The sequence below is a fragment of the Scardinius erythrophthalmus genome (genome assembly GCF_964197995.2).
Source record: "Scardinius erythrophthalmus genome assembly, chromosome: 10".
NCBI lineage: Eukaryota > Metazoa > Chordata > Actinopteri > Cypriniformes > Leuciscidae > Scardinius > Scardinius erythrophthalmus.
In genome coordinates, this window is record NC_138230.1 from 33,098,386 (window position 1) to 33,123,229 (window position 24,844).

At 38.4% G+C, this 24,844-nt stretch overlaps 1 protein-coding gene across 3 annotated transcripts in view; it reads right to left on the reverse strand.

Annotated features, from left to right (window-relative positions):
* The window catches only part of adcy2b (adenylate cyclase 2b (brain)), a 68,974-nt gene extending 57,419 nt beyond the window's left edge, over positions 1-11,555 (reverse strand). Inside the window, exon 1 of one of the 3 annotated variants that reach the window (XM_081377106.1) lies at positions 11,009-11,555. In XM_081377106.1, coding sequence (XP_081233232.1) covers positions 11,009-11,368 — 360 coding nt within the window. In that variant the 5' untranslated portion in view covers positions 11,369-11,555. The remainder of the gene's footprint in view (positions 1-11,008) is intronic. The other 2 variants (XM_081377108.1, XM_081377107.1) reach the window with 2 other exon arrangements.
* Between the last annotated feature and the right edge of the window lie 13,289 nt (positions 11,556-24,844).

Sequence of the window (24,844 nt, forward strand, 5' to 3'; positions counted from 1 at the left end):
AGGAAGTAAAGCCGCGAAATCAACGCTTCGCCCTCATTCTCGCAGAATGCACTCAGGGAGAGTGCATTCTGCATACTTTTTTAAAAATTGATTGCAGTACGACAAGAGGCTTGTTAAAATAAAGTAAATACAATCTCCTCAGTCCTCCGAAGATCCCGAAAAAAATGTCCGTTGGTGCTTCAGTGACTACTTCGCTCAGAGAACCTGTCAATCACAGCTGTCAATCATGACGTTACACCACCGCATCACGTAACTAACTAAAAACCAACTTATTTTTGAAACAGACACTTGAACTAACATCAGCGTGATAAAAACGACAGCAAATGAAAGAAACCACCTTTGGAAAAAATATATTTGAAGTGTAATTTAATTGTTTAGTTGGTCTCACGTCCCGTTGAATAACACGGGGAGGCGGGGCTTATGACCTATACTAGGACCAGTCACCGGGGGGCGATCGAGACGTTTTGGCTTCACTTTTCAGGGCTTGTGCAGCACGCTTGTTTTGAATGGGAGATTCTGAACTCTTTCAGAAGATGCACAATAGCGCCCCCTACCGCGTAACAGTGAAAACATGGATTGACGTTAATTTCCGTCAATGGCCGTGAAAGAGTTAAGTAGATTTTAAATTACTATGTACACTACCAGTGTACACAAAAATGAACATACTCAGAATTAGGAACATCTCTGTTTTCTTTATAAATCAATATTTTCAAACAAGTCTATTGCATTGAATGCCAAAACATTCAAGTTAATAAGACAGTGTGTAAAACTATGTGAAAAAAACTATTTAAAGGAGAAGTTTGGTATTTTACACTTAAAGCCCTGTTTACAGATCGTTTCTGATGAAATAGAACGGTTAAGATTAAAATTTGGACACATGCTGCTGTCCCGAGAATTTTAGGTTTATTTCGCTTTCCCCCCCACCTACACAATGGCAGCCTATACGCTGATTTCACGCAGCCGCCATTTTGAAATCGAAAGTAAGGCTCCGGTGGGAAAAACCCCGGAAGTAAAGATAAACAACAATGGCTTTGGACTACCAACCTGAAGCTGCTGCCGCGATTTACACTTTTGGATGTTAATATCCAATATAGGATATTTATATAGGTTATTCCTGCTTCTTTTTTTACTTTCTGAATAATCTAAAAAAAATATTTTATTTATAAATGAATTTCACTGTATATAGTCTAAAGTATGAAAGAAATGTATGTACAGTTTTAGAATTGACAAAACATCATTAAACACAACAATACGCCATCGCATTCACGACTCTCCTATGATTAAAGGCGACACTTCCGGTTTTCTTCCCACCGGAGCCTCGCTTTCGATTTCAAAATAACGGCTGCGTGAAATCAGCGTATGGGCACTGGAACAATCCTTCATAAAACGCATTAAACTTTCGTTTACAAAGATGTGAAACTCACCGAGTGGTCAGGGATGTTCAATGATATGCTCACACAAAAATCGCTGCAAAAGATGCTTTCCAACAGGTGTTTTACCATTTGTTGTAAAACTGTGGATCTATTTTTCCAAACGTCTCACACCCGTAGATTCTTCCGTTGAGAGCTTGAATAATAGACACTCCAGCCCAGTTGGTGGCGATAATGCACCTTTGCCAATTGCAAGCAAACCACTGACATTTAATTGAATACACAGAAGAAGCAGAAGAATAAGAGGCGGAGTAATACCGTACCTCACACAGCTCGTCCAATACAAGTCAATGGAGTTGGACAAAAACTACGATAAAACCTGTTGGAAAGCATCTTTTGCAGCGATTTTTGTGTGAGCATATCAGTGAACACCCCTGACCACTCGGTGAGTTTCACGTCTTTGTAAACGAAAGTTTAATGTGTTTTATGAAGGATTGTTCCAGTGCCCATAGGCTGCCATTGTGTAGGTGGGGGGGAAAGCGAAATAAACCTAAAATTCTCGGGACAGCAGCATGTGTCCAAATTTTAATCTTAACCGTTCTATTTCATCAGAAACGATCTGTAAACAGGGCTTTAAGTGTAAAATACCGAACTTGTCCTTTAAAGGAGTCATAACCTAGTATTACCTTGGATACCCACGCTCTATTATAGTCTTTCAGGCCCTTCTAAAAAAGAAAAGTTGAAAAAAAGTGGAAAAAAAATAAACACAGAGCTCCTCTGACCCTTATTTCTGAAGGCATTATTGTCTCGCGAGATCTAATGCGATATTTTGGCTGTCATGGATGGTCATTGTAATAATGCAAATGAGGGGCGCGTTGATTGGTGGCAGGAAGGAGGGGGGTTGACACCGCTGGTAATGCTTCAGCATATCATTCCAAAATGACATCATGGCGCAAGTTGTGAATGAACCCGACCTGGCCGCGACCAATGGAATTCAACCTTATATGCACGCACGAGCCAGACTCTGAACCTGAGCTGGAAAGGGAAGATGGTAGAGTCGATGGAAGGACGTCTACAGCAAGATGCCTCTGAATGGTAAAGACAATCATTTTGACTGAGACATACCTTAACATCAGTAACCAGCTAAAACGTTTGTTGCGGCGCTCGACTGAATATGAGGGGGAGAGGGGCAGGGCGGGCTTCCTGCAGCATAGGTCTGCGGTGTCCATATGTGGTATATCCTGCGCCGACTTGACGTCAAGTCGGCGCAGAAATTAACATCACGTATTTGAGTGCGCGTGCACGTGGGCTGGTTGACGAACTCAGGGGTAAACAAACGCTTCACTTTTAAATATTGGCTTCCCGGCCAGTGTATAATCGTTAGGCAATCATAACATACATTTATTCTCGTGGAAAAGTGAAAATTACAGGTCATGACTCCTTTATTTGGCAACTAAAAACAATTAAAAAGAGTAAACACAGCTACAAGCCAAGTATACTTAGAATACTTAATTATACTTTTAAGTATATCTTGTTCAAAATATTACATAACGTAACATATGTCCTTCCAGGACAGCCACGAACCTTGGAGTTTTGATTGACGAACAGTTAAACTTCACAGACCACATTGCTAGAACTGCCCGGTCCTGCAGATTTGCTTGATCTTTCAAATGTTGTATTAGAAAGATCAGGGCCTTCCTATCAGTGCATGCTACACAACTCCTTGTTCAAGCTCTTTTCCTATCCAGACTGGACTATTGTAATTCTCTCTTGGCAGGCCTTCTAGCTTGCACTGTCAAACCTCTGCAACTGATCCAGGATGCTGCGGCAAGAGTGGTCTTTATTGAGCTGAAGAGAGCACACGTCACTTCTATCCTCATAAACTTGCACTGGTTGCCAATTGCCACTCCCATTAAATTCAAGGCACTGATGTTTGCCTACAGAACAACCACTGGCTCTGCACCCCTACACCTAAACTCAAAGACGTATGTGCTAAATGATATGTAAATGTAAAATTGAGTACAAGTATAGGCCAAATATACTTAGACTTTTCTGTCTGTATAAGTCAAGTATAGTTAGTATCAGATAACTTGACCTTAAGGCAAGGTTACTTTAGTAAAATGTGGAATGCCATGTGGTACAAGCCCCCCCAAAATTGTAAGAATAATTAATTGTTGATAGTTGTAAATAAACATTATCTTTGAAATATATTTACAAATATTTTTTTTTGAAAACAATAATTAAAATGTGTACTGTCACATATATTCAAGGTGTAAGGAAAATGTTATTTTGCTTGATGCATTCAATTCAAACTTTTCTTGAAAATGGTATGAAAGCCCAACATGAATTCAACACGTTCTGGTTGTCTAAGTCGAAGCAGCACATTATTTAAAATGACCGTAGGACCTATAAGCAATGGCAAAAATGTCTACGAAAACCATCATTTGTTTGCAGATGCCACTTGGCATATGATGTTTCTAATGCAATGACATTCAAACATTTTGGGCCCTATCATACACCCGGCACAATGCGGCGCCAAGCGTGACACAAATGTGTTTTGCTAGTTTCAGCCTGACGCAGTTTTCATTTTCACGTCCTGCGCCACGTTCTTTAAACGGCAAATGCATTTGCGCCCATGGGCGTGTTGCTCTGAAAACGAGGTGTGTTCAGACGCATTGTTGGCATGTTGCTATTTTGAGGCAACTGAAATAGACTGAGCCATTGACTTTAGACCAGGTTTCAGTTGGTTTTCAGTCACAATATTTTTTATGTAATTAAAGAGCGCATTAGTAATGTGCGCCTATAACCGGTCCACAACGCGCATACACTCTGCTTATTACACACACAGGGACACACAGCAGCACACAATCATGACAAATATTACAAATAAAAGGATTACAATGTAAAAGATTAATATTGTGTACATAAAGATATGGTGGAATCCGGCTTGTCCCGTAGATGGTCTGCTCGCACGCTTTAATCTCGTGTATGAGCAGATCCATTTGCGATCTGGAGATACATTCAGTCTTTCCGCTTGCAAATCCGCAACAGGCTTTTAAAGGGAATGGGGGATGAGACTCTGGTTGGTTTATTTCACGTTACGCCCAAAACACACCCATTACTCATTAAGAGAATAGGGAAACCCCTTTTAGACCACGCGCCGTGCACACCGACCATTTTTCCCATCGTTAAACTAGCATAGTGGATTCGGACAAGCCCTAAGTGCACTTGCGCCCTGCACTTTAGACCATGTGCTTAGATCGTTAAAATAGGGCCCTTTAAAGGGTTAGTTCACCCAAAAATGAAAATTCTGTCAGTAATTACTCACCCTCATGTTGTTCCAACCCTGTAAGACTTTCGTTCATCTTCGGAACACAAATTAAGATATTTTTGATGAAATCTGGGAGCTGGATCACTCCTCCACAGGCTTATGGACACCTTAACTTGCTGGCCCAGAAAATGTATTAAAGACATTGTTAATATGGTCCAAGTGACTCCAGTGGCTCAATCTTAAGTTTATAAAGCGACGAGAATACTTTTTGTGCGCAAAAACAAACAAAAATAATGACTTTATTCCACTTTTCATTTACTTCTCTCTGGACCTCGAGTCTTTTTACGTAGTGTTTAAGCGCAGCGCGTCTGTGTTGCAAGTCACCACGTAGGCTCACTATTGGGCGACTCTGGTCATGTGTGATACGTGGTGACGTGAAACACAGACGCGCTACGCTATTACACTACGTAAAAAAAACTCGAGGTCCAGAGAGAAGGAAATGAAAAGTGGAATAAAGTCGTTATTTTTGTTTGTTTTTGCGCACAAAAAGTATTCTTGTCACTTGGACTATATTACCGATGTCTTTAATACATTTTCTGGGCCAGCAAGTTATAGTGTCCATAAGCCTGTGGAGGAGTGAGCCAGCTCCCAGATTTAATCAAAAATATCTTAATTTGTGTTCCGAAGATGAACGAAAGTCTTACGGGGTTGGAACAACATGAGGGTGAGTAATTACTGGCAGAATTTTAATTTTTGGGTGAACTAACCCTTTAAGTGTGACTTAAGTGTCCTAGTAGTGTGTGGCATCAATTAAGATTCCTGTTCACTATCCTAAAAAATGTCACGTAATAACCTCATAATCAGGCCCTTCAGATTTCAAAAACACAGGGTGACTGTGATATATTGCATCTCTTTAAAATCTATTTAAATGGTAAAAAAGCATGCATTAAACCATAGTGCTAGTACAAACGATGTGCTCATCTTACACTACATTTGTAATCAAATAAGCCAAGCAGACTGTCAGTGACTGAATTCGATATAGGCACTATTAGCGAATATTAATGATCGCATGAGCTGGTAAGATTAGCTCAGTGTGACGCTGTCATCTCCATAACTCATCTAATTGATCAACATGCATGTTCGCTTCATCCCACTCCACATTATCATTTCTGCTGTGTTGGCATCAGCTTTATAATGTGTTCAGCTGGGTCAATGTTGCCCAGCCCTGATCTCATTCAAAACCTCCATCCAAATTCACAATAACAACTTGCATAAATGGTCTTGAACTGTAACCGAGTAGAAAGATTTTCTTTACGGATCGACTAAATGGAAAATGGACTGTTGATCAGGAATGTGTGCATGGGCTTGTTTGTGTTTGCTGTTGTCATTGAGGCATCTAGACGATGTGGGTCTGTGGCTCTTGTTCAAATAGTCTGTTCCAAGATTTGGCTCTCAGTGTAATTTGAAGAGGTTAGAATGGGAAGCCATTAGAAATTAAATCTTGATAGTAACAGTCTTATCATCAGGATGTGAGGGAAAAGGTGTCCATTTTGTCTCATCATCATTTATAAAGATGGTATCAAGTGTGTTGCATACAGCATAGCCTACTAGAAATGATTATTATTCGTTTAAGTTACCAATTTGCGTTTTTCATCTAAAGTAACCAACCAGATTGAACTAATGTCCCGTTTCCAAGGTCAAAAGCACAATTATAGAAGTGCAGGATTATGTTGTAATTGACTTGTGTTAGCAGTGCAGATTTGCAACAAACGTGAATGACACTTCAAAGCATGTGGCTTGTTGAGAGATTTGCTTTGCTATTACTTTCTTTTATGATCAGACTTAAGATTTTCACTTAGCAGATCATACACCATGCAAAAAAAAAAAAAAAAAAAAAACAACTCAGTCAAGCGCCCATCTAAATTTCTTAAGAAATTGTACAAATCTAATCGTATAAGTCAAAATCTAAATAAATCTAAGCAAATAAATGGCTAAAAATAAACCTAAAATCTGTTTAAAATAGCCATCACCATACACTCATTCATGAGAACAATAAATATTTAGTTACAATCTGTGACAGTGGCAAAGTATTTTTACTTCATCACTGTACCTCAGTACATGTTTCAAGTAGGCTACATGTCATCAGAGTATTTTTATTTTGGGAAACTTTTACTTCGCTATATTTCAAAGCATACTATTGTACTTTTTACTCCACAACATTTCATAAAAGCTTATCTTTTCTTGTTATTTCAAACTGAAGAACTCGACATCCTCTCTTAGGCACGATATTGATGTAGAATTTGTTAACAAGCTGATTCTATTCAATAAACCAGCTAAATAGTTTTGCAAATCACAATGAATGATTAATTTGTGAACTGGACTTGTAGCTGTTCTCGAGTCAACAACTCATCGAATCTGGTCAGAGTGAATCTCTAGTTAACAATTCACTAAAATGTCCATGTCTGACTAAACAATTATGCAAGAACTAGGAGATCCTCGAAGCCTGCATTCAAGTCTACAAACAAGTGAAAATAACTAAATATAATCAGGGTTTTTTTCAGTGCGGCAATGCATCGCTGTTTGCTAAGTGCAGGAGAAGAAGAAGAGACAATCGATCGATATGTTAACATCTCTCAACCAGTGTTTCAACTACAGAAAAAGACATCAATAAAACAGTTTGAGAATAATATTCTCACTCAGCATTACATTTACCTCAGGCATTTAGTGTCGACAGCAGGTTGTAGTTCACTAGAGAAATGAACTCTAGAGAGAAGCATTTCGTATACGCACTATATTAGCATATTCATTATATTTACTTAACCTGTTTGTAATGTCTTGATTATTTAACGTAGGTTTAAATAAATTTGTCATGAAAACAAGTTATGTCATCCAGTGTAAATTATTATATTTCAAAATCTTTGAGATAATTAGATTTAGATGTTAATGCAAAACCTGCCTTATGTGCAATTTACAGTACATTTTTATTTTATTTGAGTGTTGATTAATATATCTAAAAATAAATAGCAACTGAATGTCATAATTTAGGTTCTATTATTAATTGAACCTTTAGCATTATAGTAATGTGTAATTGAGGGATCCACATAGTTTACAGCATTAGCTAATATTTTTTTATCCTTTAGAACATTTTAATTATAATATAATTTACATAAAAAAGTGTAATTTAAAAAAAAGAAAAAGAGGCCATTTTGTGTTTAGTTTTCTCCCCCCTGCTGTACCTAACCCGTACCGAACCGTGACTTCAATACAGAGTTCCGTACCAAATCGTCATGTTTGTGCAAGTATAACTGAAAAGAATTACTTGCTTTTACAGGAATAATATGTTATTAGGATATCTGAACTCAAGTGCTTGATTTGAGTACATAGTCTACAACTGGTTATAATTAAATTCCATATAACTAAAGTTGTGTTAAGTGAAATGTATCGACATCTCAAGATATTGAAAATGTGTGCAATGGCCATAATAAAAATATAAATGTTTTCCTTAAAAAAAAAAAAAAGGAAAACTACTTTCATTAACCAGCGCTTCGTCGCTTGCACCTGATTAATGTGTCTTTCTAATTAAGTGAACTTTTGTTCTTGTTTTCAGACGTGTTATCACACAACTCCACCACATCTCCATCAATCTTTAATCAGTGCAGCAGCAGCAACACAATCTTTAGACAGAATTTGCTGTGAAAAAACAAGATAAGCATTCAGAGAGGAGAAGGCAGAACTTCCTGTCCAAAACTGTAAAGCAAAGTTTGCGTTTTGTGACATTTTCCGGCTCCATTAGCCAGTCTGTGCAAAACAGACGGCTTTTTCCAAGATAAGAGCCTCAGCACTTCAAAACAACATACTCGCAGTTAAATCACAGGAGAGAGGTATGTCACCACACACAGACACACACAGGCTCTGCGTAAAGGAAGGATGTGGTCCCCGAGCACTGAGCAGTAAATGTGACCGACTGAAAGAATGGGGTCTAGGGATGGTCAAGACAGTTGACCTGCCGTCCAGTGGCTGACTATGTCGAGGTCGATCAACTGAGATTTGTTCTGTTTTTGTGTCATGCTTTAATTATCATGCTGACAATTTGCTGGGCTTTAGTCTATGCTTTTGATTCCAGCCCTCCAAAAAAATCTACAATGGACTGTGCTAGCAATCCCCTTCATAATAGGTGATTATGTGATCATGAAACAGTATGGTTCACTCTCTTCGGTTTGTGCTTCATTTCTCTAACCTTTCTCTAACCACCAAAATTTTGGAGTTGGTAATATTTTTTCAAAGTCTTTTATGCTCACCAAGGCCTGCAGTTATCTTAACAAAAATACAGCAGAAACAGTAATATTGTGAAATTTACAATTTAGAGTACTTTCTATTTTAATATATTTTAAAATGTAATTTATTCCTGTGATGGTAAAGCTGAATTTTGTGTCACATACTTCAGAAATCATTCTAATGTGCAGGTTTTCTGTACAAGAAAAAAATCGTACAGTTACTGCGCCTTTATATTTTTGTGGAAAAGGTGATATGTTTTTTTCTGGATTCTTTGATGGATAGAAAGTTAAGAAGAACAGCGTTTGTAACAGAATCTTTTGTAACATTATACATTTATTTACTGTCACTTTTGATCAATTTACTGCATTATAAGTATTATTTTCCTACAACAAAAAGAGCAGTAACTGAGGAACAGTAACTCTCTAACAAATGCATCTTTTAGGGTCAGGTGAACCAAAAACCCTAATTACACAGGGCTTTCTTAAGCCGATTAGTTTTTCAGGTAACCAACTGACAAGTCAATTTTGAAATATAGTTTTCCCATCTCTGATGAGAAGTGATGTGCAAATAGTTTAGAATCAATAGACGTTTTAATTCCAAAACTAGTTAAATTAAATGGTCAAGTTCACCATATTTAATTATGCACAGAGATTAGTTTATTACTTTGAGGCAACGTTATAGGGTTGACAGAGCAGTTCAAATGCACCGACTGCAATAATCTACAAACCCATTACACATAAACACAGACAACGGAGCATCTGGTGAGAGAGAAAGAGAGTAAGAGAGAGAGAACGAGTGAAACAGTAGGTGAAAATGAGGGTTGCAGAAGTGCAGCTCACAGAAACAGCTCTCTTACCAAAGAGATTCACACAATCTGCCACAGAGAAAAAAGGAGACACACACAGACACAGAGAAAGTGCTGCACTCCCCAAACGCAAGTAAAACACTCTCTCATAGACCAAAACCCCATTTATGCAGCGTTACCACAACCACAACTGTGGGATGAGGGAGGAAGATGAATAGCCTTCCAAAATAGGCTCAAAACAAAAACATCTTAAAGGGACAGTTTACCTAAAAATGAACTTTCAGTCAGTTTACTCGCTCTCATGTCATTGCAACCTGAAGAATGCCTAAGAAGAAATTCTGAAAAATGTGCTGGTCTCCACGCAATTACAATGGATGGGAACTGAAGCTGTCAAGCTACAAAACTGACATAAATGTATCATACACGTGGTTTTTAGGACTATTATTCCAAGTAAACTTAAGTCATATGACAGCTTTATGTAAGGAACACACTGAAAATCTTCCCCACTGATCTGTTAACAGTCAGAAAATTTAATTTGTGAACCGTGTATTTACGATTCATGAATGAATCATTCAGACAGTTTTGTGAACTGGATCAAATGATACACTAAAAAGAACTCAAACAAACAATTTGTTCAGAAATTGGGCATCTCGACTTTTCTAAAATACTGACTTTGTGTTTTGGTCTGTTACTCACAGAAAGCTATTGTACGACTACAAAAGTCAAGGAACACTTTTATGGTACTTTTGTCTTTTTTTAAGCTTGAAGGCCTCTGTACACATTTATTATAATTAAAGGAAAAAGAGTGACCAGAACTCCTTCTGTCAATGTCTCTTTTTGCGTTTCATGGTAAATGCAAACAACCACATAATATTGTATAGTTAAAGAAGCAAAATAACCTGGCTTATCAACTTTTAAGAGGAAAGACAAAGTGCTTCCAGTTTTTTTGTTGTTGTTGAAAATAAGTGTCCAATCAAACTCGATGTTATTTTGGCACAAATTCATCTGTTAGCTAGCCAAATTAGATGCCAACATGGACAGGTTGCACGGCATATAGCCTCATCCTGAAACCATGAACGGAACTACGTGAGGTTAAAGAAAAGCATTTTGGCACCACAAATATTCAGGTTTTGGATTTAACTGCTGGGTCACAACATGATGTCCAATGAAAGTCCTGAAGTGAAACCAGTTGATAACCACTGACTTAAAATAGAAGGAGCATTGTGTTCCAATTCAAGACAGAAAAGTACAAAAAGAATAGTAGGTGGATAAAGAAAAGAGTCTTACCAGTCCAGAGGCAAAAAACACTGCGAGCAGAGCCAGACACGCTCCCATGACGATGAGCAACAGGAACACGATGAGCGGATGCTGCTGGCTCATACGGTAGTAGGACTCGTACACCCAGTCTGGAGACTTCAACCCCCCGGACGACACCATGTCCTCCGGACCGTCCAGCAGGTAAACTGTCTGTTGGAACATGTGGTCCGGCTGGACCCCGGCGCTAACCCCCGAGACTTCGTCTTCGTCCTCTTCCTCCTGCTGCTGCCGTTCTGGCTCGTCCTCTTCTGTAAGAGTGCTCAGCGGCGGCGGGTGGGACAGATGTGTCCTGCGCCAGGGCAGGAGTGAGAGCGCTGCCGCACGCAGCATTCTCCAGCCAACATGATGAACTGAGCAGCGGAGAGCGACTGAGGCACGCACGAGAGAGCGTGTGAGAGGAGGAGGAGAGAGAGAGAAAGATACGGAAAGAGAGAGAGAGAGCGCACGGTAGAACACCAGTGTTTGTTTGACAGCGAGGCAGAGCGCAAGCTCTCAGAAGTGACTTCTTGGAGTGTGTGTTGGAGAGAGGAAAAGAAAGTCTTCAAAAGAATGTGAAGGGAAGCGAAGAGGAAAAGGGAGGAGAGAGGAAAGGGAGTGGTGTGCTTGACAGAGATCCAGCAAGCGCAGTAATGTCTCCAATGTAGTGTGTGGCAGGTTCAGTGATATGGTTTAATGGTGTTGACTGATTAGACACCCTGAGGAAAATGTGTTTTCTGATTTTATGTTATTTTTTAAGTGGTTAGCATAGCTCAGATACTTGGTCTTGGAAAAATATTAAGAAATTTTTTTACTTCATACTGATATGTCAGATTTTTTGTCTGATTTCAGACTTTTGAGAATCTTGGCAAATCCAAGCACAGTTCGAAACACTGAAAGATCAATGTGGTCTTTTTCCCAGAAGTAAAATCTTAGAAGCAGCAGCATTAAGCCACAGTCTTCATTTGCACTCTATGTAATCTCATTGCAGTCTAGGAGAAACAATGGAGGTATTAAAGAGATCTCTCTTTAATTTCCTATGGGGAGAGACTTACAATAAGAACAATAAAAACATTAATGAATGAAAAACCAAAGACGACAAACTGCTTAAGAAGAAAGAAGAGGAAATAGGAAACACAAAAAACATTTCCTTATAGCTACTGTCACCAAGAAGGACAGGATCCAAGATCCTTGTTGGTTCTGGAATAACATTCCTATCAAGGTTTAGCAATTCCTTCTGACTTTAGGAGTAGCTAATGGCTAGGGATAAGGGATAGGGTTAGGACTTGACATGAATTTTGTTCTGGGACCAACAAAAGATCCAGGAACACATCGTAGTGGTCAAAATCACTGTCACCAGCTGTTTCTCTTTTACCTGCAAGTCTCTTAGCAGACACTCTTTTATACAGAGTAATCGTGCTGTATTCCAGAAGGTCTTTTGAAGCTGCAGGAGGTGACTGTGATTACACTCTTGAGAGGCAATTAGACAATAAATTGTCTGCTTCAGTTGAGTCAGCCGGCACACCGGTCAAGAGCTCTGTGAAAAGAGAACCACCCAGTTCTTAATGCCTTAAAGTCGATGCCACACTTGCTAAAGAAAGAGCGTTCAAATAACATGAACATGAATTAAACGTCACCTCTTCACTAAAACAAGCAAGTCATTATAGCTGCCCACCAACACTGTTACAAGAGACACTTGAGGTGAGAGTGCACTTGTGGGCAAAATCATGACAATCAATGATTAAGCATTCAATGAGAGAAAGCTGAAGAGAATAATTCAGAATTAAATGAATACAGGACTATATTCCATGCGCTCATTTCCCACCACGGATATAAGCAGGGGTGCACATAACTGGCAGGCGTTAAAAATAAATGATGCGCACCAGAAAACGTGGAGGGAAGCACTTTTTAGTACCAACATTTTTGGGGACAGGGACACGTTTACTTACTGGAGTAGGATTTTTCCTCAGTCTCTGGTAAGATAGCAATCATTATGATTATTGTGTTCATCAATTATTAGGGGTGCAACCGATCGCAGTTGATCATTGATCCGTATGGACCAGGCCCCACAGTTTGGCCCGTTTGGACTACATCCCTCTACTTCCTTCTTTAATGACGTCAGTAGAACAGTTTTTTGACTAACCTCCGCCCACAGGAATGCTCCCTCAACTCCACCGAAATTCGTTTATGTACTTGCGCACTTCTTATAACTTACTGTGTTTACTCAGCTCTTACAGTGATTTTCTGAAGTAAAACTGACGCTTCATCTTTTGTGTGATGTACAATAAACTTTATTAAACTCATCAGTATATGTTTGATCATCATTCGGACCTGGTCCGAAACAGCAGACTTGTAGGCTATAAATAAATGATACATACAAGCAGATAACAAATACTTTATAATAACCGTAATTAAACTACTAAACTATACCTGTTCCATCTCTATACAGCACTCTGACTCTGTAGGCATTATTGTCCGACTCGAAATGAACACCGTTACTGAGAGTTTCTGATATTATCATCATTCCGTGAGATGAAATTGTCCTGAGAGACTGAGCGCGAGCTCATGAAGCTCCGCCCCCTGTGCCGTGCAGCAGCAGGTCATTTGCATTTAAAGGGCACACACTAAAACTGCGCGTTTTTCTGAGCCCCAAAAAATGACAATTTAAACATGCTGTAAAAAATGATCTGTTGGGTATTTTGAGCTGAAACTTCTGGGGACATCAGAGACTTATTTTACATCTTGTGAAAAGGGGCATAATACGGGACCTTTAACCATCACAGAGTGAAAGATTATCATTTGGACATGTTTTGTCTTGCCAATGTACACATTCAAACGATTCTAAACACGGAAGAAAAATCGCGACTTGCACGGCGTTATCTGTGCATACAGCCTCACACAACCGAAGCACGCGCACGCAGAGAGAGAGACATTCGGTCTTAAAGTGACAGCAGCCTAATATCCCTGCTGTTGCCCAAGTCATTACATTTTCATCATTATCTACCATGTTCGAGAGAAAAAATAGTGAGGAGAGCAGCCAGGAGAAAAATGATGACGACAGCTTGTAGGATAAGTGTGCCGCGTAAAGTGTGAGTAGCAAGCAGAATTACCAGGTGCTTCCTTGAGAACCATGCCAAAAAAAGCTATGTGCACCCGTGGATATAAGGGTAACAGACAGAACTCAAGATTTGTTCTTGTGGGCCTGAAGTGCTAAACTGCAGAAATGTCAATGTGCCGTAGATGTCAGAACCCACCAAACCTACAGGAATAAAACAAGTGCAAATTACATTTTGAGCATATTAAAAGTTACTATTTTAATTCATGTCAACCATATTGCAATGTAAATCATCCACATTAGAGTGATGTGTTGTAGCGGCTAACGATAATTGAGCATAACCAGGAAACTTATGTAAAATTTTCGCCTTGTTCCTTGCTTCAGGAGGATTTTCTGGATACACTCTACTGCTTTTCTTCTTCTTTGGTTTGTGTTTTTTAAAGAAGTAAATATTGTGAAATATTATTACAATTAAAAAATAACTGCTTTCTATTTGAATATATTTTAAAATATAATGTATTCCCGTGATGGCAAAGCAAAATTTCCAGCATTTTCACCGTCTTCAATGTCACATGAAACATTTATTATTATTATCAATGTTGAAAACAGTTGTTCTGCTTAACATTTTTATGGAGACATTTTTTTAAGATTCTTAAATGAATAGAAAGTTCAAACGCATTTATATGATTTATTTATTATATATTTTTTTACCTTTTATATACTTCTGTAACATCATAAATGTCTTTACTGTCACTTTTGGTATATCTTTGCTGAATAAAATTATTCATTTCTTCAAAAAAATAAATAAAAAGAATAAATAAAAATCCTCACCGACCCCAAACCTTTGAACGGTGTCTTCTTACATCCTCATCCTTGTGCCAGTAAAACAATGAACAGTCTTCTTTGCTTTCATTGTTCTCCAAAACATCTGCTTGTTGTTGTCAGCCAAATTGCCATGCACTAAGGACCCGAAGCACTGAGATGGAATGGATGTTACAAATTACAATATGTGGTAGATAAGTTACACTTTTTTAAAAAGCCTGCTTCAGCACCTTGGAACCCATATGGAGTCCAAATCTGAGGCTTTTTGTTCATATGAAACACATGCCAAGCACCGCACAGTTCAAAATGAGCACAAGAGACCATCCATTGTTAGACAGCCCCCATTAAAGCGGTCCTGGCCTAATGGCTGGATGAGACTCTGGCACTCTGGTGAATTTTGACTCCACTGAGTCTGTCCAGTGAAATGGGCTGATGATCTCATTAGATGTGCACATCTGAAGAGCTCCACAGCCACATAAATGCAAGTATACTGTATATACACTCGCTGAATTTAATGAACATAGCCACCAGTGCAGCCTGAAGCATGACCTTCTTTTGGTGCTGCGAACCTCATCTCATTCAAGTGCTTGATCCATCATCAGTAATCCCTAGGCTCCAGTAATAGAGGTGACATCTCTCCATTGCTGGAAGCTCGTTGTTGCCATATTGTGTGGCATTATCATCAATAGTCTTCGATTGGAGAGCTTATAAGACAAGTTGTTGTCCTTCTGAGCATTGACAGGTCTGTATCCCGACTATCTTTTGGTAGAACACCTGAAATGCAAAGATCCCATAAAAACAAAATGTGAATTTTGTGTCGTTTGAATCAATGTACACTAATGTTTGTGGTTGGTAAAATTTTAAAAGAAGTCTCTTATGCTCACCAAGGCTGCATTTATTTGATCAAAAATCCAGTAAAAAGTAATGTTGTGAAATATTATTAAAATTGAAAAGAACTTTAACATAACATGTATTATTATCAATGTTAACAGCTATTCTGATTACTATTTTTGTGGATTCTTTAATTAATTGACCATTATTCATGTTTTTACTGCCACTTTTTGATGAATAAAAGTATTTTTTTCTTTAAAAGAAAATCTTACTGACCCCAAACTTTTCAGAAAACAGATCAGCAAATCATAGCTCAAGTGACGTAACTAAAAACTATCAGCTACGTTACAAAACATAGCTCCCCAAACTTCCCTTTTTAACAGGAAATAGAAATACATTAACACAGGAAAGAAAACTGCACTTGCACTTTTTACACAAAAGAGAAAAAAAAGAAAAAAATCTGGCATTGTTTACTACTTTTGTTCCAAACCTGGCTGACTTTCTTTCTTCAGTGAAACAAAAAATTAGATTTTGTCCATACAAAGACAGACTCAAGAATTATATCCATACAACTTGTACAAACATTTCTGAAGTCCTTCAATGGGGATCAAAATTTCCTCTCCACTGAATCATTAACTTGAGAACTACTGTAAATTTGAGCCAGTGAGAAGAATGAAGGCAGTCTAATTCATGAACCAATTGTTTAGTATGATGTGTAAACTGGAATAAGTGGTTCATTTAAAAACGGCTCAAAAGGACAATTTATTCACTGATCTGTTTCACAAGTTCAATTCACCGCCACCGCCGGTCACAGCTGCTTTTGATTAAAACAGCTTCCTGGCATGGAAGATTATCAGTGAGTAATGACTTATTCCATTTTTTTTTTCACCTCACTCAATTCCATTTTTCAGAAGACTTGGAATTTAGCGCATAAGTAATATGGACTACTTTTATGGCACTCTTTTTTATTTTTTATTTAAATAAAACATTGTCAACTGTAATTGTAAAGAGCTGCATAAATATTCTTCAAAATGTTTCCTTCTGTGTTTCAACATACAGAAATATCAACATACAGGTTTTAAAGGACACGAAGGTGAGAATGACAGAATGTTACATTTTGAGTGAACTATTTCTCGAAAGCAGCAGCTTAAATCATTCAGGGAGTCACAGCACCATCTCTGGTGGGTTTGAAAGTCTAACTTCTCATGTTCTTTAATACTTCATTCCCTGCTCGAGTCTTCCATCTCAGTAATAATCTGCCTGAAGAGCCTCTTATCTGCAAGGACAGACTGCAGGAATCTCAAGATGCTCAAACCAGAATTTGCCTGTAATCTCACATTCCCCCAAATCATTACTGGTCATTACTAGTCACCGCATGATGCATCCTCTCGATATGGACAGAAAGCCCACATGAAAGCTAAAAGGTCAATGAAGTCAGACAATCTTTCAGGATCCATACAAATGTCAATTACAGGTCAAGAGGCCAATTGAATAGCTAAAAAAGTTCAAGCCATTGTTTAACTGACCATTGTAGAAGCCGAAAAGGGCTGGAAACAATCTGACCATTTGATTGGTGGGTTAAGGACATTTAGGAAAGTAAAAGAGGTAGGTGTCTCCAAAGTTCTCAACAGAGAGCTAAAAATAGATATTAAACAGGCCAACAAGACAACATGAGGAGGAAGAATTCAGAATAGAGTTAATGAGGCGAGCAGCTGAAATGTGAACTGCGGACCATTTTGTTGGGATAATTTCTTTTTTTTTTATACACACCTTGGGTAATTTGAACATCTCCCTGTGTTTATTTCTTTTCTTCCTGTAACTGTGAAGTGATGCATAACATCTGCTGGGTGGAGAAGACAGAATGGGAGCAGGGAATAAAGAAACGACTCTCAGCGTGTGTGATAATATATTAGCCTTCTAATATAAGTGCATATATGCACATATTGCAAGTCAGTAACATCACGGGTTGTTTCTCATGGGTTTGTATATTAGAAATGCTAACGCCCGTTACAGCTTTACATGCACTGATGGACTAATTTAAAATCTGACCAACCTTAAACTTTTGTCCCTTACTTTAAAATAGGCCTATATGCACGGACGAACACATCTGCTTCAGAATTTAGCTAATAGAAGCAAACTGCATTGCCTGGGTCACTCACTAACCCCTAACACCATTAAGTTTGCTCCAGTTGATGTTTCCTCCTGATTTCACATTATGTTTTGATGTAACATGTTTCAACTGGATAATTTGATGCAATTTTAACAAGGGTCAAGCATTTGTGTTTATGTTTAGAAATGAACAACATGTTAGAAGAAAGTGGGAGGAAAACAATGTCATTTTCTATTAAATATGTAATATAACAAGGTTCCAGGCTGTGACTAAAATGGTCACGAATGTGACTATTGTAAAAATGTGCAAAAATCATTTCAAAGCTGCCATTGGAAAGAGTTGACAAAGTTTATGTGGTTTTATCAAACACCGACTCACAAGGTGGAGTAAAGTGCCAGTGTTTCCTGCATGAGACACAGCAAGAGCCACAATGTCCGATTCACCCAAAAAAATCACTCTTATGAGCTGGTTCATTTTAATGAATCAATTACAAAGATTCATGAACATGCTTGTTAATTAGAAACTTGAATCAGACTCCAGTGAATCTTTAGTTCTCCATCAACTTCCCCAGTGAATCGAGAGTCAATTTCGGTTATGTTTGATTTGAAATTAAGTGGGAACCGTTACCATGATGTTTAGGCTTGTAAGACTTCAAGCCGTTTACTGACTGTTTGTTTATATGACAACAGTTATTTACAACAGAGTTTGTTGTAAGAATTATTTAAAAAAATTTAACTAAAGATATTTTTATAAAATATCACCAAGTTTAGAAATGAAAATAGTTGCTTTGTCAAAACAACACAAAATTCTTACAAAATAGGGTGATCGTGGTACAGCCCTACAGTAAATTGCAATATAATATTAGCTAGGCTATATCATATAATAAACAATACGAAGACCACAAGGCCAACCATCTCTTTAATAATAAAATATTATAGCTAGCAGTATGCATATTAAGCTGAAGTTAAAATATGTTCCTCCAACGGTAACATGCCAGTGAAATTTGAATACCACTGAGATACTTATAGTTTTAAATTTTTATTTCAGTTAACATTTATTTTTATGTTTTATAGTTTTAGTTAACTATATCCATGTAACAAGCTAGAAAGTCATTCTTATTAGAAACTCTTTAGCTTGTCACGTTCCTCGTGGCGTAACGAGGAAGAATTAATTGGATTCTCTTGAGGCAATTTTCCTGACTCTTTTCACCCCTTATGTCAGAGATACTAAGTAACAACAGTGATGGTATATCTGGTTGGATGGTTGTTTTGTTGAAATTTAAATAATGTAATTGAGGTGTCATCAGTTAATTAGGAGCTGCTTTGTGTTTTATCCCCGCAGCCAAAAATATGTCACAATTAAACGTCACAGCAATCATGTCTAGATTTGAAAGGACTTATCTGTGTGCACCTGCACTGATAGATAAGAGCTTTCCAATAAATCTTTGAAGATTTGGCTTAGTTGCCATATAACTCTCCTCCTCATCATCGTCTGGTTCATTAAGCAAAGTCCGCTGTCAAAGGAGAAAGAATTATAAGTGACAGGAGCACATTGAGCCTGACCAGAACTCATTTCGCTCCAAAAAAGGGAACTGCTCTCTTTTCTAAAGAAGCAAGTGCAGCCATAAACTATAATCAATGCGGTTACACTTAGTGTGACACCGTTCAAAAAATAGACAAGGATGAGAAAGGACATTTTAATGAAGTTGTATAAATTGTTTCCCAGCCGCAGGCTTCAGCGTACTCTGAAAAATGGAGCAGTCGAACAACCAGCCTGGCATGAGTGAGCCTTCATCTTTAGCTTCTGAAGTTTTCACAGATGACTAAGACACCTCAGCACCTCAAATTCTGTTGTGTTTGGATGACACATCCTTTTAAGAAGTTGTGGTTTTGAGTTCTGTAGTGATGAGGAGAAGAGACAACGCCAATACTGGAAATTCTCATACTATCTGAAGAAAAAAGGCTGTTACAGCTTATATGGCGAAGTATGCAGGCAAATCTATTTTTAAACAAATTTCTGTGCAGAAAGGAGGCCAAATCTATCTGCATATACAGCATTATTTCCAAATACGTCTCTCAAAATAGCAACTGCATAGTTTATGGCTCAGCAACCTCCGTTTCGCAGGGGTTCATTACTGCTAGAGGTGGTTTGGAGAAGACTTTGATTCGTCTCTTCCCTATCAGCCCGAGTCCAATTCCTCAGTCCTGTGTTTGACTCCATTATCTCTGTAGAGCTTCTCCAAACACCATCTCTGGGTGAGGAGGAAGCAGTGATTTCTATCAACTTCTATCAAAAAGAAAGTTTTTTTCTCTCTTAACCTCTCCCTTCCCTTCTCTCCAAATCCCTCATGTATTGTTTTTCTCTGTTACACACTAAAAATGTTGGGTTTACCCAAAAAGTTATCCATGGTAGTCTTAGTTTCTGACAAAATATACACTATAAAATTTTTATACAAAAAAAGTGATGTGATGATAACACACCATGGTACTGTGTAATTAGTATATGCCGTAACAGTTTCATACTTGTGATTAGAATGAACTGTAAGGTACGTAAAGGTATGTTCTTCTGAAGCGGTGGTTACCATGGTACATTTTTGTAAGGGTTACACAGCGATAATCATTCCCTCATTAACCCCACAAAGCCTACTGTATCATAAGCAGTAGGCTATTTGAAAAACGGATAAAAATATTAAGGTACTATTTGCTTGAACCGTGAGGCGTGAGAGTCTTCTCTCACCTAAGCTTACGCTACTCCTACATCTTATGTCAAACGTCGGGTCAGAGGTCACTCTTCCGACGGAACTAGACTCGCGCGTGCACGGCCGTCACCGGAAGCCAGTGATTATAGTTTATAAAGTTATAAATATGCATATTTTTCTTACAAAAACACATCGCTTGCTTCAGAAGGCCTTTATTAACCCCCTGGAGCTGTATGGATTACTTTTATGATAGATGGCATCCCATTCACTCCCATTATAAGCATATCTGTCAACATTTGGGTACCAAAATACAGGAGGGGGGGGGGGGGGGGGGGTTCAGTTCAACCACATGCGGTTTCATGTCATCTATACATTACACACCCCATCGCCAAATCATAGAAAAAATCAGTTAAGACAGTTGTAGGCTATTCATCTTAACAATACACAACAAATCAATATACAGAAAAAAAATTTCTAAAATAAGGTATAGGCCACAAATCTGAGAGTAGGCTACAGTTTTCAAAACTGAACAGGTGATGTTGTGTAATATTCAGTTACTGTAAGAAACTGTTCCAGCGGGTGGAGTTTACTGGTACTGAATATTACACATCACAGTGTATAGCCTACTCCATTAACTGGAACAGATTTTCACTGGAACTGAATATTACATATTGTTATGTAATGAATCCACACGTTGTTGTGTAACTTCACCTATTAGAACAGTATTTCACAATTTTTCACAGGAACTGAATATTACAAACAACTATTGCGAAAGCGTGCACAGATTATGAATTTGTTCACTGTTACCATTGTACGTGGTTTTTTTTCTTTTCTTTTTTCTTTCTGTATAGTTCTATTTTGTTAATAAATTTTGCATTCTATTTTGGCTTTCTCGGGTGTCCCTATTTTTGTTGTGTCCCTTTTGAGCCACAGGGCGAAACGGGTACGGATTGAAAAACCAAAGCAACTGTACGGTTTACAAATCTGAGCACGGCTGAGACTTTTTCTCTGGTCGCCTACATTTGGCATACGATATTTATTTCCGTCAAGGTCAGGCTGCGATGTCAAATGTATTCCCAGGAATGAGAGATGCGCTTTTCACTTTTAAAGTTTTATAAAATAAGCAGCCTATAGCCTATGGCTTGAATGGTTTAAAAGCATTAGCAAAAATAAAAGCGCATCATATAATGTAACGCCATGCAGCCAAAGGATGACAGAAAAAAACGGATGCTGCGTTAATTGCGTTAAATATTTACTTAACACTGAGTCTTTTCCCCCATTTCTACCAGTAACGCTTATTCAACTTCCCGCGTCTACTAACGTTACCTGCGCAGATATCGACGGCACAACTGAGTTGTAGGTTGCCAGGTTGAGCTCACAAATGGGTTGAAATTTGTATGATGTGTTGATTACGCGAGTAGGATGGGTTTCATACAAGATCTGGCAACTGGACAACCTTGGAATAATATATTGATGTGATTATTCATATAACGATGTTTGGGCCATTCAAATAAGCAGGCGCATATAACGGTGACTAGTCGAGTGGCAGCTGCCCCTAGCGGTGACGGGTTGAGTGACACGCAGAGATTTTACCCCTACTGTATGATTATTAGGTTTGGAAGAACCAGGATATTTTTTATACAACTCAGATTGTGTTTGTTTGGCTGAAAGAAGAAAGTCATACACCTTGGCTTGAGGGCAGGCATGTACTGGCCATCGGGACTACCGGGAGATTCCCGGTGGGCCGACGTGCTTTTTGGGCCGATGCATCTCATATGTAGGCTATATAAAAAATGTTTGTTTGTTTGTTTGTTTAGGCTACTTAATGGCCCATAAAACTAGTACATCGGCGGCCCATTCGTTTTGTTTTGTTTCGCTTAATTGGCGGCGCTGGTTGCCGGTGTAATGCATTGGTCAAAAAAAGGCAGCGTTAGTTTTTTTTCGGACACACCGGCCCATGGAACACGTAGGCCCATTGGTTCTTTTCTTGATTGACACTGAGCTGGGCCAATCACATCTTTAAACACCTCCTTTGGGTCTGTGTCAGTGTGTATCTATCTGTCAAAATAGTCTGAGAGATGGCGAAAAAACGCAAGGAATGTGCAGAGAAATTGAGTAAAAAATAGATACAGAACGCTGTAAAATGTGTCAAAATTAGGGGTGTAACGATACACGTATTCGTATTGAACCGTTCGGTACGAGGCTTTCGGTACGCATTTTCAAACCGAACGAACGTTGGACCATTTTTCCTGCCGACCAAAATTTAGTTATTTCAAATGTAGGCGCGTTGCGCGTGGCAAGCGCGCTCATAATGTAAGGCCGGTGACACACTGGATGCGTGGCGTAAGAGACGCCGGCGCGACCACAACATTGCCCAACATCATGGCAAACGTAATGCAAGCGGAACGAAACTGCTCGTTATTGTGTGGTTGAAGGACCGTTAATCAGTTTGGACCAATGCAGCGCGAGCCGATCGTGATCATGCGACACTGTTACCAGGGGCGTCACTAGGCCCTTTTTAGGGGGGCTTCAGCCTAAATTTCTGCCCAGCCCCCCTAAAAAATATTTGATTAATACATTTTTGATCACTTCATTCCCCTTTAAAAAAACTCATTTGAAACGGCGGCAAGCTGCGTCAAGTTTCGGCTCCTCCCCTTATCTGAGTCTGCTCGGATTTAGCGCATTTTTCAATCTTCAGTGGCGCCGAGCAGAGCGAACATCAGAGAGTACAAGGTGTGTCGTGAGTGCATTTATTGATAGATTGCTATGATATTACATCTGCATCGGTGCAGTTCTTTGTCATAAATGCATTGCAGTTTACATAGGCCTAATGTAATGTTACTGGAGCATTGGGAGCAACACGGGACGGTTCGGTTTCTCATCCAATACCAATACGTTTCGCTGCGTTCACCTTCAGCCCTTATCACAGTGTGATAGTTGTTTTTTATTCCTACAAAAATGAAGCGATTAACACCCATGAAAACATACTTTAGAAAACGATCATGATTTATTTTAATTTACTTTTTAAACTTTAAAACATATTATTTTGTATTTCGGCATTACATTATGCAGCCATGCACAGAAATGATTAAAGACACACATCATTGTCTGAAAGCACTAGATGGCCCAGAGAGAGAAACATCATGTGGAGTTATTTTGTTTTGTATTAATAAATATAGTTTTGTATTAAGTAATAATGATACATATATTAGAGTAAAGGGATTTGTGATTTTCTTGATTTATAGAAGTGGCAAATTGATAATTCATGTTGTTATTTTTAATAAATAGAAATATAGAACAGATTAATCATATTGCTAATAGACAATTACATTAATACACGTTTAGCTGGTTAGTTAAATGATTTGAAATTAAATAGATTTTCAAGGGCTGACTTGATGAATAACCAACCGTATTGTTGATTCTAAAGGCTAAAAAGCTTAAAAAATAAAATAATTTATATTTCATTGTAGATGGACTTATTGTAGCTAGTTACCTAGCTTTCCTGGTAGCTTTGTCTGAGAAAATGATTCATAAACAACCTATCAGTTGACCCTATGTTTACTTTCTTCACTGACAGACAAAAATTAAAAGCCTATATCAGTCAAAGCTCAGCTTTAGGAGGGGAAAAGACAGAGCAAGATAAAAACAAAGAGAAAAAGAGTGTGATGCTGATGAGGTGAGAGAAAAAAACTGCTGCCCGCACATGGTTTTAAAGCTATAGTTATCCAATTTTTTTGGCCTTCAAAACATCTTAAAATGCACATATGTAGATCAGAGAAATCAAAATTTTCTCGGGGGAGCATGCCCCCGAACACCCCTAACTACCTCACATTCGGTACCTCAGTGATTATAAAACCGTGCCATATGCATGTTACTGGATTAATGAATGAAACTAGTTAATAATGAGCATTAGACCATAAACTAACTTTTTTTTTCTTTACAACATACCCTCATTGGGGGCTGAGCCCCCCTAAAATGAAAATCCTAGAATCGCCCCTGACTGTTACTACACAGCGCTAATAAGAGATCCAGTAAAGATAGCATTTGAATTCGCCACAGAAGTAATAACATCGCTGCGAGATCTAGTGAGAAACATTCACATTTCTCCGTTATTAATGGAACAAACAGCGCTGACGTGGAAACCAGGAAGAAACATTGTGCCATGAATGAACTATCCAGTGTTGTCCACAGATCAGCAACATTCACCATGAATTTACTGTAGTAACACTAACTGCAACCATGCATGGAAGTTTGGCAGGAATAGTAGGCTATGCCTCAAGTAACATTGCGTCGGTTTTATTTTGACATTATGAA